The sequence below is a fragment of the Chlorocebus sabaeus genome, chromosome 1, assembly GCF_047675955.1.
Source record: "Chlorocebus sabaeus isolate Y175 chromosome 1, mChlSab1.0.hap1, whole genome shotgun sequence".
NCBI lineage: Eukaryota > Metazoa > Chordata > Mammalia > Primates > Cercopithecidae > Chlorocebus > Chlorocebus sabaeus.
Window position 1 is genome coordinate 33561917 of NC_132904.1, and position 19166 is coordinate 33581082.

At 35.4% G+C, this 19166-nt stretch overlaps 1 protein-coding gene across 3 annotated transcripts in view; it reads left to right on the top strand.

Annotated features, from left to right (window-relative positions):
• Window positions 1-19166, top strand: part of DCDC1 (doublecortin domain containing 1) — a 505142-nt gene that overhangs the window by 95512 nt on the left and 390464 nt on the right. For all 3 annotated transcript variants that reach the window (XR_012093393.1, XM_008002854.3, XM_073017517.1), the window contains exon 9: window positions 265-358. Coding sequence is in view for 2 of the 3 variants with exons in the window: in XM_008002854.3 (XP_008001045.3) it covers window positions 265-358 (94 nt within the window). In the remaining variant the exon portion in view is untranslated. The remainder of the gene's footprint in view (window positions 1-264; window positions 359-19166) is intronic.

Sequence of the window (19166 nt, forward strand, 5' to 3'; positions counted from 1 at the left end):
AGATAACCAGTATTTAATATTTGTTGCATCTTCTTTCTTTCTTTTTTACTGATACTTGTGTGTTTTTTACACACACACACAAGTACAATTAGGATGTAACAATTTTAACTGCCTTTAAATTTCATATATTAGAACATTTTATAAATCATTAAATTTTATTTTACAATATAATTTTTAATAACTGTGTAGTATAGAAAGGAGTTTAAATGTATATTCAGTTTAACCAGAGTTTACTAAATTATTTATAATTTTTTTCTTGCACAGGTTTTAGATACTTGTACAATGAGAATGAATCTAAATTTACCAGCCAGATATTTTTATGATTTGTATGGCAGAAAAATTGAAGATATTTCAAAAGGTAAGTGGCAGAGATTTTGTAAACCATTTGATAATATTTTGAAAGACATTTATATTTTGTTTTTACTTTGAACATTTAAAAGAAAAACATATAATAAAACATGTTTAATTATAACATTGATAAATATTCTTATACAAAGGGAAATCGTGAAAGGACATTAAGATTTTAGGAATTTTTTATTTCAAAACAAGTTTGGAGTTTTTAAAAAATTGATGGGTATTTTAACCTTAGTAAACCATAATTAAATAAAAGTAATTAATACATTTTTATAATGTTATAATGTAACAGCCAATTTATATAGGATACAGCTTTCCAAAGACAAAAATAAGAAATTGCATTACTGTATGATCACATAGAGGTTTTAAAACTGTTTTGATCAACTTCTAGAGCTTTTTCAAAAGTTATGAAATGTAATAAATGTACCGAACTAAATGTAGTTCAGTTTGGAACCACTAGGAAGAACTCCAATAACCCATTACTCTCTACTAAGCGTGTATATCAGCAGTATGCTGGTAAATGTTATCAACTGACTCAAAAAAAAAAAAAAAAGGCCTCGATTTGCAGCATTTAGCAACTTCATGGTGTAGGTGCTCATACCATGACCAATTTCAAGCTACCACTGAATGCAGAGTTCAGAGGGAAGGGTTTTAACTCACTGAATAAAGTATTTGGAGAAGAAATGAGAACAATTGGCTTTTGCAGACTGGTACAAGTTGGCTCTAGCACATCAAAGTATGTATCCCTTGTCACAGAATTGACGGATTAGGAATTAATTTGACAGTAGAGAAGTTCACTCACTAGGTTCTTGCATTACCAACTCTACTACTATGTAGTACTTATTCTGGACCAGGCACTATTCTAAGCTCATCACAAATATTAACTCTTTTAGCTCTCAGAGAAACTATAATTCCTATTTATTGCAGTAACTGAGGTACAGAGAACTTAGGTAATTTGCTCAACATCACACAACTAGCAAGTGGTGGAGTTGGGACGCAAACCTTGGCAGGCTGGCTCCAGTAGCAGCGCTTTTAACCATTGTACTCTGTTCTCTCTCTCTCTTTCTGCCTCCCTCTCTCTTTCCACTTTAGTGTCTCGTCTATGTCAGAACTCCATTTGTTTTCCTAGTACTTTCCATACAGGATGTAATTATTGTATTGCTTTGTTACTTTTTTGTGTATATGCACCCTTCCTACCAGACTACAGACTTCCTGGGAAAAGGCACTCAATAAATAGTACTTGGATTTTTGAATGAGTCTTATGTCACTGTCCCACATGATCTGTTTCTACCACAATGTAACGTAAAAGAGGGCAAGAACAGACACTATCTTTGTTGTAATACTAGTAATAAGCACAGTGCCTGGGACATAGCTGACACTCATAAATGTGGCATGAATGAATTAAACTGTCTACTCTTGGACCTTTAGTTGGTTTCGCTGTTATACTATCTTATAGTAACTCATCTTCAGGCAAGAAAAAAAAGTTATGAATTGTACTTTAAAGTAATTTCATTGTCTTTGTCCAAAGAGATTAGATGTCCATCTAATATCTCTAAAGGTACTGTTTTGTTTTGCTAGCCTCATTTGTGAGTTTAAATTTCACATTCATGAGTTTAAACGTGTTATTGAAATGGTCCTATAATTTCATTCAAACTTTAACTCCATGCTTGATGAGGGCAGGATATTAAATAACATGCCTTTAACTGCGAGGGTAGTAATTCAAACAACTGAAGTGATTTTGGGATGTGGCTACAGCAGATACTTCCATTTGTTTCCCATTTTCTCACTTGTACTATATAAAAGCAGACTGTTTCCTTAATTTATCATCCTTCATTAATACTTACTGAATGATAACTATGATATTTTGATACTTATTGTTTCTAAGTCAAATTTTTTGGCCAAGGATTACATATGTGTGTATTCAGAAAGTAAATTTGTTTTTCTTGGCCTTTTAAAAAATGTTTTTATTAGATATCATAACTATTTTTCATTTTATTACATGTTTTTATCTGAAGATTTCAAATCTCCTATAGATACCTACCCGTTATCTAGAAGGATTAGGTAAGGTTATTTATCTGCAAAACATGTAACACAAAGAATCCTTCCTTTTGTTCTTTGGGGTTAATAAGAGTGTCATTATTAAAGTTGGTTTGTTTCTTTCTTGCATTTTTGTCTCCTCCTCCATTCCTCTTGCTAAGATTTTCTTTATGATCAACAATATTTTGAAATTACTCTTAAACTAGCATTAATAAAAATAAACAACATATTTTCTTAATACCCTATCTAGACTTGAATTATTTCCAGTTCACCTGGAATTAAAACATCAGATTTGAATAAAATGCTAGAATTGAAACTAAGGAATCTTCATTAAGATGAGATTTATATTTAGAAAGTTTATTTTTCTCCTCCCAAATATGGTATTAGCAGCATTACTTATCAAAACAGAAAAGCACTGACTCTGAGATGTGATACTTCATGGATGCCAGAGGCATTCAGATTCATGCCTCATGCTTCACATATCCCAGAAGTGTGCTATTATCACATTTTAATGCATGCCTTGCCCTCTGTTTTTGCATCCTTGTAAAAGCTTATGCCAGGTGAAATTAGCCTGTGCAACCACTAACATGTGGAAGCATTACAAGTTCACTGGACTTAAAATATTTAAAGAAGCTAATCCTGTTGGAGGAACTTCCAGTCTGTAGCACCCTAGTCACTTAACATTAGGTTTTTGAACTTCTGTTTTCTTTGTTTCTATGATGTTGTGCATCAAATGATTGAGGTCCCTAAACTTTTGTGTTTGATGGTCTTCTGGACTTCAACTTAGGAAAGGTCAAGTTTTATGTGAAAGTTACCTTTTAATTTAAACAAATAAATGCTGATACTCTTGATTTGATGTATATCTCTTTTTTTTTCTTGCTTTGTATCAGATCAGAAAAAATCTTTTAATAATGTCTAACATTAAGATCATAGCAATTACTTTTTATTTATAAGCACAGATTAGAACTGTAATTGTACCAAGGACTAAAAGCAACAGATACAGAAAATAAAAATTTTCTCCTACTTATTGCTTCTTTTTTGGAATTAGATATACTTTCAAGTTTTCCTTCTATGCTGTGATAAATAAGCACATTTGATATAATATTAAACTACTTTTACTTTGTCAAGTAAACCTTGGAAAAGACAAACAGGATTGGCAAATTGCTTGTTTTTAGATTTTATTCTAAACCATAGACAATTTTTTTTTTCCCTGAGACTGTGTCTTGCTCTGTTGCCTAGGCTGGAGTGCAGTGGTGCAACCACAGCTCATTGCAGCCTTGAACTCCCAAGCTCAAGCAATCCTCCCACCTCAGCCTCCCCAGTAGCTGGTATTACAGGTGCAGGCCACTGTGCCTACTTTTTAAAAAACAAATTTGTAGAGATGGACTCTCCCTCTGTTGCTCAGGCTGGTCTTGAACTTCTGGGTTCAAGCAATCCTCCTACCTTGGCCTCCCAAAGTGCTGGTATTACAGGCATGATCCACCATCCTGGCTTTTTTTTTTTTTCCCCTCCAGTAAAGACAGAGTTGAATTTATGTGAGGTTGGCCACATGGAAGAAGTCATTACTCAACTCAACCTCTACCACAGAAGATTTTAATAAAGAAATTTTTATTGTTACATGTGAAAAAGTTATTTTATTATGGTTCCTGTATAGATCTATCCTTTCTACAATATAAAGGAGTATACCTACTGGGTACAGATACCATATTCCTGCAGATGGTCAACATGCTGGTACATATACAGTTATTCCTTGGTGTCCGTGGGGGATTGGTTACTGGAGGCCTCTCCCATACTAACATCCACAGTTGCTCAAATCCGTTATATAAAATGGTGTAGTATTTGCATATAGCCTATGCACATCATCTTGTATACTTTAATCTCTAACTTACTTATAATACCTAATACTGTGTAAATGTTATATAAATAGTTGTTACACTGTATTATTTTTAAACTTGTATTATTTTTATTTCTGTATTATTATTTTTTTAAAAAATATTTTTCACTCATACTTGGTTGAATCCAGGGATGTGGAACCCAATGAGATGGAGGGCCAATTATATATATATGCATGAAAAATACATTCTGCAAAATCACACCCACCAAAATAACAGCGATATGGGGAAACTAGGGTTTGGGAAAACCATTGAAAAGTCTATTTACCTTTAAAACCACAATACTATCTAAAATAATAATGATTACCTTAGGAGATAATGTAAACAGCCTGGGTAGGCATCTTGGAGTGCTGCTTTAGAAGATATTAAAGCTGTACAAAAACAATAGAGTGTGAGACAATGCAGATGAAAGTGAAGTGGAGATTTGGGCCAGTGGGGCTTCCTTTAAGGAAGGCCCAGGAGGAAATGAAATTCCCACAATGAGAGAGTTATATAAGGCCAAGGATGCACCTTTCTGGGGTGGTAAGTACATCAGCCAAGCTCAGACGATTTTTTTTTCTTTCCTGATAAATGATAGAATTCTACTACTTCTCTTTTGGCTTCCTTTGTTTAGGAAAAAGCACATATTTATTAACCAAACTTCTGTATCACTTTGACATCATTCCTCTATTTACTAATTATATACAAGCTATTTGATGTTATACAAGCATTTCAAATGGAAGAAAGATGTAGACAGGGTCTGATTTCAAGGGAGGTTTGAAATAACACACTCATTCCTCCTAACATTTCCAAACTTTTTGATCTCTTAACTTCTTTGGCTTAATTATTACATGATGGTGAACCAGAGGAGTCACTCTCCCTCTCAAGGGGGGAGATCCTTAGTCTGTTAGGACCTCTATGAGGGATCCATTCCAATAATCATACCCTCGTTCTTTGTCATAATGAGTACTGTTAAATTTACCCTAGTGGTTCTGAAATGAGTTAGAATACTACATTAATTAAATTGACTCCAAGACCATTCCAGACATACTGAATGTTCACTTCCTATTTCATTTCCTACCCCAAATTATGCCCAGCAATACTGTCCAAAATAATTGTATATTCTCTGATAAATTTTTTGGAGATTCTGAAATTAGATTAAGTACAAGATTAATATATTTCATCATAAAATTCCAATAACATAGAGATGAATTTGAATGTTAGCTCTTGCCCATTATCAACTTTTTGTGGAGACATTAAAATTAAAAGAATAAAATTTCAAATAAAATCCAAAATTTTAAAGTCCACCCAGAAGCAAATTTCAAGATCAAATTATCTTACTTTTTTGAGTTAAAAACAAATAAAGTTTCAAACTCTTCAAGTTAAAGTGCAAAGAAATCAAAGTCCTAATTTTTATTCTTTCTGGTATCAGCCAGATGGCTTCTGGATGCCTGACTGGAGCTGGAATGTCTCCAGCAGCTACCGTCTGGGCTCCTAGAGTGGGTGTCATCCCTTAGGACCTCAGAAGTTGAATTAGGTCTACACCAACATTTTCATATGCCTTGTTTGCAAGCAAACAAAATGATTATCACAACATCAACAACATAGCCAGCACATTCACAATAGTAGCCACTCCCAGCAAATGTGGCCATTGCATGCAAAATGATGTTTCCAGGACCCTATGTTTGGCATAATTCAGACCCACATGATGGCTGCCAAAGACCCTAACAGAGACTAAGTGAGGAAAGGCAGACAAGAGAAAATATTATTGTCAGTCTTTCCAAGATGCCAGTTGGCCCATGCTGTTGGCCAGGCTCTATGACCTGTGACCTAACTTCTTGGGAAGCAATCTCCCATTAAGACATTACTTATAGCGTTATAAGTTTACAGTATCTTGAGGGAAAAATTGACCAGTGCACACTGTCTTCTGTCTCAAAGAGGCTGCACAAAGTGTTGGTTAAGTTTTCTGATTTTTGAACCAGAATTCAAATTCCAGTTATGCCACGGACTGCATGACCTTGGACAGATTACTTAACTTCTCTGAGAGTCAGTTTCCTTAAGGTAGGAATTATAGTATTTACCTTAACAACATTGCAAAGATTAAGTGAAATATATGTTACGTCCTTAGAGCAAGTGCCTGACACTTGGTAAACATTATAAGGTATAATGTTTCAATAGTATAAAATTAGCTTTCATCATTATTGCTGTTATTATTATTTTTATTTTTTTTCTTTTGCGGTGGAGTCTTGCTCTTGTTGCCCAGGGTGGAGTGCAGTGGCGCGATCTCGGCTCACTGCAACCTCTGCCTCTTGCATTCAAGTGATTCTCTTGCTTCAGCCTCCTGAGTAGCTGGGATTACAGGCGCCTGCCTCCACACCCAGCTAAATTTTTTTGTATTTTTAGTAGAGATGGAATTTCACCATGTTGGCCAGGCTGGTCTTGAACTCCTGACCTCAGGTGATCTGCCTGCCTCAGCCTTCCAAAGTGCTGGGATTACAAGCATGAGCCATCGAGCTCTTAAAGAGGGAACTGAGAGTGAGAGTGTTTCATTCTTGCAACATCTGGAAGTTTGCATTGGTGGTAGCACCAGTCATAAAGACTTATTTGAGGTATCATTTTTCCCTTTTAAAGAATTCCAAACATCTTAATGTTCGTTCGTTCCTTCCTTCCTTCCTTCCTTCCTTCCTTCCTTCCTTCCTTCCTTCCTTCCTTCCTTCCTTCCTTCCTCCCTCCCTCCCTCCCTCTCTCTCTCTCTTTTCTTTCTTTTCTTTTCTTTTCTTTTTCCTTCCTTCCTTCCTTCCTTCCTTCCTTCCTTCTTTCCTTCCTTCCTTCCTTCCTTCCTTCCTTCCTTCTTTCTAAACCCCATGCTCAACTGAGGGTGATCACTGTCTGCTTTCATAGCATCCATCTTGTCTTAGGAGTGGCATCTTCAGTCATAGTGGTTGCTGTAACAGCCTCTGCCTATGGAATTACTTAAGCCTAAGAAACTTACTTCATGGGCACAGCTTCCCCCTCATCTCCACATCAGTTCCAACTGTAGAATAACTTCTGGTGGATTTCCAAATTGAAGCAGGTATTCGTGTTTCTGAGGCTTATGTGCCAATGGTCCCAGTTAGGAACAACACTGCTGCCATTTCCTCCTAAGGACATGGTCTTTCCTCAGTTTTTTAATGCTCCTCCTCTTGAGTTAATGTTTCTGTCAGGCGCCTCGTTTTCTGCAATGCTTAAGGTTTGCTTCTGCTATACACTTCTTCCTTTCAGAAAGTTCCCTTTTCTAACAGACTTGGAGTTAGCATTGTTTGCCACAATTGAGTATCTTCTTTTCTTTCATTAATACCTTCCTTTTGCTTTCTGGCCCATACTCATATTTTTCTAACATATGCCTCTAGATATTTTTTCTTACAGAGTCTCTCATAGTGAGAGATATGAAATCAATCAGTTCTAAGTTTGTCAATAGCATCCTTTGTTCAAACCAGTCTTATCTATTTTCACTTCTGTTAATTAAATAATTCTACCCAGGATGTATTTCTCTCACAGTCTAACATCTAACTTGGATCTGGTGTCTTTGATCAATTATTGTTCTGCCTGAATTAACTGTAATGTAATTAATCTTGTCTTTATCTTTCCTTAATCTCAGGCCCATCTATTTTTAGAGTTCACTCAGCACTTTTTTGTAATATTTTTACCAATCTTTCTCTCCAATTTGTCCAGATTTTATGTTCACTCTTTGTATAATTGTCCTATCCTCAAAAGAGATTCCCCAGAAGTGATCCCCAAAAGAGATTCTTACTATAAATTTATCTGTAATGTAAATACCAACTCTTCGAAGCGTTCGAGATCCTGTCTCCTCTAGGGGATTGTTCTCAGTCTGCTCTCCAAGATCTTATCTTTATTCTTCTAAAAGGTTTCACTGGGTCCCAGTTACTGTTTCTGATTTTGTAGCAAATAAAATATTTTACCCTTTTATAAGAACTTCTTTAAGAGTAATTAGACTTGAATGGGTCTCCTTCACCTGACGTTTAGGATCTCAGGTTTTAGCATGTTTGTGTGTGTTTCCTATCTGTCAAATATGTGTGTGCTTGGGTCAGACGTGTACCATTTTTCTAGGGAAATTTCTGATCTCCTCCAGCTAAATCAGTTTGTCTTCTTTAATTTTATTTTCATGCATACACTGTTCTCTTCTGATCATAATAATTAAGCATATTTTCAAGCCACTTTACTTTCTCCTTGATTCCTTTAGCAATCTGATTCCTAGATTAGCAACACTTCCTTCGAATAGTTTCTGTACCTTAACTGAAGAAGATAGAGTATTCCTTTTATGTAAAAAGTCTATCACCTTTCTGTAGGTGAAGCCACAGTTTGGGTTTATGAAATTTAGAACCATGGTTAAAATTTATATGATAAAATTTAAAGCCTACTTTGATTGGTGGAGGTTACTTTAAAAGTTTATCAACAAGCCACGTGAATCTAATGTTAGCTCATCCACATTTCCTTTTCGGCCCAGAATGCAGTTGACTATAACATAATGAAGAGTAGAACTAAAGGCAGCAGATGTAATGCTTCCTATCTAGGCCCAATATTAACAATTTAAAGAGAGAACGTCACCGTCATGCATGTAGAACTCAGTTGCCATTATCCTTGAAAGTGCTGGTCTATAGATTTGCCTTCAAGATACAGAAAAGCAGCAAATATTGTTCCACCTTGCAACACCTAAAATAATGTAATCCCAATCTCAAACTTGCCTGAAGTTTCAGGTGAAGTTCACAGCTTGGTTAAGTAAACAGTAGCAGCCTGCGCAGTAAGGAAGTCATGATCAGCTAGTAGAGCTAAGTCCTCCACAGCCCACCTGAATATACTAATGCCATATCCAATCTCAACATTGTCTGAAGGTCAAGACTGTTGGAAGGTAATCCCAGCTGCATTTAGTTGCTTTGACCCATCAAGCTCAAATTCTGTGTAGTCTTTGCTATTAGAAAATTTAAGGTCAGTTTTCCTATTCTCTATATACAGGTCTGTTAGTAAATATACAACTACAAAACTGCATATTCAACTACATGACCCAATATAGGCAGCTAGACACCACTGAAGTTAAAGGCAAACAAACAAATCTTAAAGCCCTACGTAGCGCTTGCATATTAAAGCACCATCAAAACATGATGCCACTCAGTCAAAGCCCCATAAGTATAGCACTTTCCTGAGTTTTGTGAGACATCTAGAAATTATTTAACCTGAAGTAGTAGTATAAATCCCAGAATTTGTAGCCAGCTGGTCAGAAGTGAGAGCGGCATGGGGATTCCCAAACATGTGGCTGTTGTCTTAAGTAAAGACAGTTTTGTGGAGGATTGGACTGTACTCTTAACCTTGCAAACTACTTGCAGTGAATTCACACTTCCCAATTTCAAAACTTACTACAAGTAAAACTACAGCAATTCAAAGAGTGTGGTATTGGCATAAGGATAGGCATATAGACCCATGGAATAGAATTCAGAGTCCAGAAATAAACCAATACATCTGTGACCAATTGACTTTTGACAAAGGTGTCAAGACCATTCACTGGGAAAAGAATAGTGTCTTCAATCAGTGGTGCTGGTAGAACTGGATATCCACATGCAAAAGACTGAAGTTGGACCCATACTTCACACCATAAATGTGAATTAACTCAAAATGGATCAACAATCTAAATAAAAGGGCAAAACCCATAAAACTCGTAAATAAACATAGGTGCACATTTTCACGACTGTGGATCTGGCAATCAGTTCTTAGACATGATATCAAAAGTATGAGCAAGAAAAAGAAAAAAATAACTAAATTGGACTTCATTAATTTTGGAATTTTTGTGCACCAAAGGGCATTATCAAGAAAGTGAAAAGACAAACCATAGAATGGAAAAAATATTTGCAAATTATCTATCTGAAAAGGGTTTAAACCTAGGATATATAAGGAACTCATGCTCAACAACAAAAAACAAACAATTCAATTAAAAAATTGGCAAAGGACTTGAATCAATGTTTTCCCGAAGAAGTTATACAAATGGCAACAAGCACATGAAAAGACACTCAGTATCCTCAATCATTAGGGAAATGCAAGTCAAAATTACAATGAAGTACTACTTCACACATATTGGGATGGCTATAATAAAAGTCACACACAAACACACTCACAGAGAGAGAGAGAGAGAGAATAACAAGTGTTGTTGAGGATGTAAAGAAAGTGGAAGGAACCCTCACACATAGCTTGTGGAAATGGAAAATGGTGCAGCTACTTTGGAAAACAATTTGATGAGTCCTCCAAAAGAAAAACACAGAATTACCACATGGCCCTGCAATCCCACTCCTAGATATTTAGGCAAAAAAATTAAAAACAGGTACTCAAACAAGTATATGTACATGCATGTTTATAGCAACACTACACATAATAGCCAAAAGCCAAATGTCCATGAATGTTCATGAAGTCAAATGTCCTACGACTGTAGGAACAGATGGTAGTATATACATACAGTGGAATGTTATTCAGCTATGAAAAGGAATGAAGTACTCATAATGCTACAGTATGAGTGAACCTCGAAAACATGCTAAGTGAAAGAAGCCAGACATAAAAGGTAACATATTGTATGATTCCATTTATTTGAAACATCCAGAGTGAATGAATCCACAGAGACAGAATGCAGATTGGTGTTTGTCATGGCCTGAGGGAAAAGGAGACTAGGGAGAGGCTGCTTAATGTATAAGTGGTTTTACTTTGGAATGATGGAAATGTTTTGGAACTGTATAGAGGTACTGGTTGCACATTTTAAATCTACTAAATGCCACTGAGCTCTTCACTTTAAAATGGTCGATTTTATATTATGTGAATTTCACCTCCATAAATTATTAAAAAAAAAAGACAAATGGAGCAGAATCGATTTGCCCCACTTGTTCCAGCCAAGGTCACCCTAGCTCAGCTGACAGCCAGCTGATTCCAAGACATGTGAGCAAGCCCAGCCAAGACCAGCAGAACCACCCTGTTAATTTGCAGACTCATGAACTAAGTGAATGCTTATTGTTTTATGCCACTGAGTTTTGTGGTGGTTTGTTGTGCAACATTACTGTGGCAATACGTACCAAATATAGTAAGCTATTTGTACTTCTTAAATGTTATCACATAATCTTTATTCACTGTTTAGACAGCTAAATTCTATTCCTAAATCTTAATCCTTGGTATTGTCAGAGTAATCTCCCTAAATATCCCTCATTTTTTTTTGTTGTTGTTCAAAATGTTACATTTCAGGAGAATCTGTACATTCTCGATTTTCACATTCAAGAAACTTCACTATGTGATCTTGCTCAGTCATCCGACTTAATCACCCACAACTCACAAGTACCCAACATGGACCTTTAGTTGTAGCTAGATCAGTCTCTTTAATATTCCAGACAGTTCAGTGACACGTGGGATTCCCAGCTTCCCTACCATACTTTATGCTGTTTTCTGCCCACTTGGAATAATCTTCCAATTCTCCATCTATTCAAAGTTCAGTGAATTGTGTCAGTTAGGATATATTATATTATTTTATGGTAACAAATGACTCCACAATTTTTAGTGTATTATTTTGCCCTATAACTTTCAGTGGCTTATACAAATGTATTATTTTTCACTCATGCTACATGTTGGTGTGGGTTGACTGCAGCTGCAGTAGCATATGTCAAAGCAAGTCACATGCCGTCTTCTTAATTCAACAGCGTGAGGATGTCTGACCCTTCTAAGGGGAAGAGCATTGCAAGTGACACATCTAAACCTGACATGAATAAGGTGGGAAGTGTACTTTTCCTTCAGGGAGGGGCAGCAAATACTTTGAATAATAATGGAATACACTGTATTATCTCTTTTCTAAAATTGGTATTAGTTATATATTGCTGCCTGACAAATTGTCCCAAAATTTAGCAGCGTAAAGAAAAAAAACACATACTATTTCTCAATTTTTGTGGGTCAGGAATTCAGGCATGGCTTAGGTGGGCTCTCTTAGTTTTTTACAAGGAAGGTCAGCCTGCAAAGTTTTAAAATATTATTTACATCCTACTTTATTTATTTTGTTTACTAATACCTTCTTTTCATAACCTCTTTTGATTTTTTTCTGTATCATAAACCATAAAATTGTTTATATAGTATTTCTGTTTTGTGTATTGTACTTATTTCTTTAACTAAAGAGAACGTTTTGTCTTTTACTTTTAAAAAAATCTCCAAAACTCTCCTAGTATCTGTGATGGAACTGGGCATATCATAGATCCTCAAAAATATTAATATTCAAATAATAATTATTAAACATAGTCTATGTTATAGTGCCTAAAACATAGTAAGAGATGAAAATACTTTTAAGTGAATGAATTAATTAGGATTCCAAAATATCTTTGTTGAATTAAATTTGCAATGAATTACTATTAACTGCTTTTTGTTGGTAGTTTTCATGTGTAGTGTTTCACTGACCACTCTGAGTAGTATTTTGCTACATTCAATAGGACTTTAAAAGCTAGAAGATTCTCGTTTTTGATACTCGATGTAATATAAGACAAATGATAATGACTATTTTTTTTTCAATATCTGCTCCAGAACAGTGTTGTTGATTGATTTACTTTTGATTTCAGCATCAGAAGGGCCTTTGGTGATCACCAAAATCTCACTTTGTTCATGAATCTCCTCTAAATTGTCTGCAACAAGTGTCCATTCCGTCACTGCTTGTTCCATTTCTGACAGCTATACTTTCTCTAAAAAATCTGTTTTATATCTAATGGAAATCTGTTCTTTTAAATATTTATCATTGGTCCTGAAATTAATTCCTAGTCTGTGATTGCCTTTCATATATTTGAATATGTTTTATTTAAGTGTTTTGAGGTTAGATATCCCTAGTCTCTTCAACTATTTGTCTGGCTCCTCATCATCCTGCTCACTCTTCTCTGTTCTATCTAGTTATTTCAGTATTCCTCTTTGTGGGGCCCTAAATTATACACAATTTTCCAGGTCAATCAATGGTGAGTAAAACAGCCCTACCCTCTCTTTTTTTCCAGGTCATTATGTTACCTAAAATTGCATTATTATTCCTATTAGACACATCATATAATTGATCTATATTGAACTTGCAGCCAATGAAAGCCCCCAAATTTATTCTCATAATTTGCTTTTAAGTTGCTTCTTTCTTATCTTGTACTTGTACTGCTAGTTATTTAGATGTGAGAACAGAACTTTACATATGAATTCCTACTAAACTTCTACCGCTAAGGTTTTTATTTAGTAGTTTAGCCTGTCCAGATCTTTCAGATATTTAATCTGTCACCTAAGAATTTAAATTTAGTAAGCATACCAACTTTACCCTGTTCAAGTTATTATAAAAATGTTGACTGGGCTGTGATTAGGGCAGAGATTTATAGTATGCTAATAGTCCTGCTTCAGATTATATTAATCCTCCAAGAATATGGTTATTTAGTGGAGTCTGCAAGCTCACTTATCTCTAACTTAGACATAAGTCTTTTAATTTTATCATTCTACTAACACTATTTTAAAAATGATTTCATTCTTTCATAGCTTGCATACTGAACCAATACTTTAATTGTATCATGGTCTGAATGGCATTCATGATTTGATTTCTTTGTTCCCAACTTCTCTATCTTTACTTCATGTAATTTTTAAACCAAATCCTTGCTTTTTCAAAATCCTTAAGTATTACTGACTCCTTCCACTCTTCACTCAAATCACTTTGTTTCTGTTTCTCAAACACTCTCCTTCTTGCCCCAGTACCTTATCACATGTTTCCTCAGCTTGGATTTTCTCTCACCATATCCTCTTGGCAGGCTATTGCCTACTCATGTTAAGGTCTTAATTTAAATATTACTTCTGAGAAACTTTCCTGACACTCTCTTGCTCCTATTCCCCTTCCCTATCTCGTCTAGGGTGGTGTATTTCTTATTGTTATCCATAGAAACAGAACCTGTTTATAGTCTCTCTCTTTCTCTCTGTCTCTGTTTGTCTCTGTTTCTCTCTCAATTTATTTTAAGGAATTGGTTCATGTGATTATGGAAGCTGAGAAGACTCAAGCTCTATAGTTGGCAAGCTGGAGATCCAGTAGAATATATGCATAGTTAGTTACAATCCGAGTTACTCAACCTTTTTGTTCTATTAGGGCCCTCATTTGATTGAATGAGGCCCATCGACGTTAAAGAGGCCAATCTTCTTTACTTAGTCTACTGATTCAAATATTTATCTTATCCAAATGCTCAAACATCCTCACAGACACACTCAGAATAATGTTCAGCCAGATGTCTGGGTACCTTGTGATCCCATCAAGTTGGCGCATAAAAGTAGCCTTTACAGATGGGCATCCCTCTTACATTCATAGCGCCCTGTGTATGGTAATTATTACAACTGCAATTAATAAAACTTCTTGGGGAGTTATTTGTGTAATGTCTGTCTTTCATCTAGACTGTAAACTACATGAGGGTGAAGATTTTGTAAACTTATCTGTATTCCCATGTTCAGCATAGAGCTAAATAATACAGTAGATATTGTAAAATAGTATAAAAATTAGGGGACTGGGCATGGTGGCTCACACCTGTAATCCCAGCATTTTGGGAGGCCAAGGTGGATGGATCACAAGGTTAAGAGATTGAGACCATCCTGGCCAACATGGTGAAACCTCATGTCTGCTAAAAATACAAAAATTAGCTGGGCATGGTGGTGCGCACCTGTAATCCCAGCTACTTGGGAGACTGAGACAGGAGAATCGCTTGAACCCAGGAGGTGGAGGTTGCAGTGAGCTGAGATTGCGCCACTGCACTCCAGCCTGGCGACAGAGCGAGACTCTGTCTCAAAAAAAATTAGGGATGCTGCCTAACATAAGTGGAAAATTCAGGCAATGAGAGAGGGTCTAGGTGTAGTCAAAATGCTTCCTCCTCCTTGGATGCTCTAAAAATGCCTAGTACTATTCTTGTACATCTAGCACTACTCCTGTTCTGCCAAATGTGGAATTCTGCAATAGTTCTGACAGTTGAGGCTCCAGGAACAGCATTACTAATGAAAATTTATATCTAATGGAAATCTATTCTTTCAGAGGGTTTAGGGGGCTTTAGGGGTTTGGGGGGTGACTCAAAATGATATAAACTGCAGCCTACAGTCAAGCCCCAGGCAGAGATATGTGTATGTATGTGTGTGTGTGTGTGTATGTGTGTGTGTGTGTGTGTGTGTAAAAGATTCCTTTTATAACTTTCTTCAGGAAATAAATTGTGAGCCAAGGCAGCATCCACTCATAACTTTTTTTTTTTTTGCCTTGTTTTGGATACTAAGTAATATAATTCTCTTTGACTTTTAAATAGAATCATTTAAAAACAAGCAATCATGAATTCTAAATAGAGGACTTAAATAGGAGGTTTGTAAACATTACATGATCTCCTACCTTGTCTCCTACAGATACACCCATTTATCTGGGAAGGGGCATACAGATTTGGCAGTACCTTTCTTAAAGACAATAGATGGTAGCCACAGTGTATTGTGACCTACTTCCCACTGGAAGAAATATTGTTTATATGTTGGTGTAGGAAATCTCAAGCTCCATGTAGGGAGCTCGAATCTCTCTCCATACAAGAATCTCTCTCTGTTCATTAAATATTTTTTTAGTAGTCAGTGATCCCGTGTTGGGTCCTAATGATTGCTGTATGTTTTCCTGAGGGTTCACAAACCGTTTTATAATCTGTTCTACAACTTTTTAGGGAATTAACATTAGGCTTATAGATAAAGTTTCTTCTTTAAATTTAAGTGTATTTGCCTCTCTTCAGTCCTTGAGTTCCTTAGAATTTACCTTTACTTTTCAAATTTTATGAAATGTAAAAATTTAGGTCTCTTGCTGAAGAAGGGTGCCAAGTGCTGGCAGTAATTAATCAGTCCGTAAATCTCTCTAGGGCAAGACTTGGTGTATACAAAGGCAGCCAGTTAAGAGCCTGTTGTCTCAGAAAGATGCTGCTCAGGAAGTCTTCATTCCTTGGAATTGTGGTCTCTTTGACTTTGCCTTGGTTCAAGGGTTTCTTAGACATGGTCCTCAGGGTCTTCTAGTGACTTCGTCTACCCATGTTGCTTATATCAAAAACAGAATGTGGTTAAGTAACCACTGATTTATATTTTTACTATTGATCTACAGAGGTTGTCAAGAATGTTGCTAAGGCTTGAGTTTTGAAAGTATTTTAGTGGCAGTTGGAGATCTCCCATTATATAACTGGATCACTGTCATCTTTTATTAAATATGTGAAGGCAGAATTGTGCAATCTGAACATTCACAAAGTAGTCTAATCTATCTGTAGACTCTTTAATCTTTGTCAGAAATTCCCTGTTGAAATCTTTAAAACATAGGCTCTCTTTTATATTCATGAAGATATAATCATCACTCCTAGTTTTTGTTGGGGTAAACTTGTTTTAGTCATTCATGTAATTTTTAAACCAAATCTTTGCTTTTTCAAAATCCTTGTTTGTCTTTCTGTCTTCTGGTTTTTATGTCTCTTGTTTTTCAGCCTTAGAACTCTAAAGTCAAAACTCCTATTCTGACTCTAATGACTTGTCCATGATCCCAGAAGTTTATTATAAAATGTATTGTAATAAGTATAATTGCCAATGAAAACAGCCTAATTGCTACTACCTGTTATAAAACAATGTCTTACGTAGCTCTCAGCATTTCAAAGTTATATAAAAGAACACGACTCAGCAGAGATTCTCTTTCTCCTAAGAGTTTTTAGAAGAGAGAAGAAATCATAGACAAAAATATGTAAAAACACTAATTATAGAAGATTCTGTCTTTGTGAAACAAACGTGGAGAAATAAATGTCAAAAGGAATCTTCCATTTTTGTTGCTGAAACGATTAAGGCTTTTTTTAGTCTATCACATTTAAAGTATAAATCTCTCATGACATATTTATTTACATCTTAAATAAATCATTAAAATATAAGTAATATGTTGACTTAGTATTTACATTCAAGGGCACCAAACTGTTTTACCCACATTGGCTGACTTCTAAGTCTCTCTGAATTAGGTATGTTTGTTCTGGGTGTTATTATTCCTACTTTGAGTCTTAAAAGAAGGAAATAAAAGAACAAGAAGGTTAACTACATCTTTAGATTTGTATGAATGTGACCGTACAATGTAACAGTGGAATTTCAAGACATTTTACAATTAGCTTGCTTTTGAATGTTATTTACATATGTAAATGCTTTGTGTAATTGATTTTATTCCTAAGTTTTACTGTGTTTTCTATTACTTATTTTCTGACTGAGTCAAAAGTTAATTTGTGCCTAATTTAATACCATGTGGGTTAAACTTTTTGGGATAGTAATATAAATACAAATACTCTGAAGTAATAAAAATGTCAGTTATTAGATCAAGTAATTATATAATGACATTTCTGAAGACCATTACTTCTATTTTGTGTTAGATTTATTTGTTGAGTTCTGTGCATTATACTTCCTAAAACTAAGATAATACTTGAAGTTTTTGTACAGAGCTTTAAAGTTTACAATACCATGTCATGCATATTCAATTTTATGTATTGGCATAGGCCATAGCCACATAAAAATTGGCTAGGTGTAGTTAATTCTCAATATTTCTTTAAGTAATCTTAAATTGCATGTATACCAAACCAATTATTTTACATTACTACTAAATATCAAATATTTTAGATGTCCAAGAAATTGAGTTCACAAAATCCTTGTATTTTCAAAGACACACACACTATTATTTTTGTTGAAGGGAAAAGAAAGATCAGACAATAGAATCCCAGCTTATTTCTACTTGTATAAATCAAGTCATTTAAATAAATGAATTGTGTATGGTGACCTGTTCTACCAATGTGCTACTGGGGATGTATGAAAAAAAGATGTGCATGGTGGTGGAAGTAGAAAGAGGCATAAAGCGTATTGGAAAACTACCAAATGTCCCCTGCAAATGGGCCCTATTCAGAATCAGTAAGCGTATGATGAGTGAAGTGGTTTTGAATATCGCCTTTAGATTCCATGCTGTTACAAGGCCAGCCCTGAACATGGCAACTCTTATTTCCACACACAGTACCTCTTCACTCTCAATTTAACCCCCAAATCTGATGAACCCATTACTCCATACTTGATTTCATGGAACAAGGAGTAGATATAGTTACAAATGATCAATCACAAGCCGTGAACCAAAGCAGCAAGGCATTAACAATTCACACCATTTCGGTCCACTTGCTCAAGCAGAAGATGTGCCAGCATATTTAATGCACAGCTACTTCGTTCAGTTTAAGAAAAAAACATGACTCAGGCTGCATTTTCGAAATGGAGAGGACTTTCTAAGATTTCATACCTCCTAAGCCTTAATGTCAACATTCATCCACACATGAGTAATTAAAATAACCAGGTGTCCTATAAAGGTCATAATGTCCAAATTAAATTTTACTCAGGTAAAAACAATATAACCTATGAAATTCTTCCCTTCAGTGCATCACTATTCTGTTTAATCCTATCATACAAATCAATGTCTCTTACAGCAGTATTATAACACTGTAGACCCCACAGGCAATATGCCGTCAGTTTAATAGGATCACTGAAAAACTAAAGCAGCTGTGAAAGATTGCTCTAAGTATAGCAATCGTGTGCTTGTCATTTTGTTCAGTGGAGGAAAAATCCAAATTTGGGTAGGCATCCGTATTTAAGAAAACGACTGCTAAATCTTTTCTCATAAGTACCTTAGGGACAATAAGATGTGACATATAGCATGTAAACAAAAGTACACAGCAGCTGTTAGTTTAGTTTTGTTTGGATAAAAATACACTGATATAAATCAAGCAACACAGGAGACAGTGTGTTCTCCATCATTCAATCTTCCCTGCAGATCATGCTTTTGAATGGTGTCTAATGGTTGCTGTGGGACCA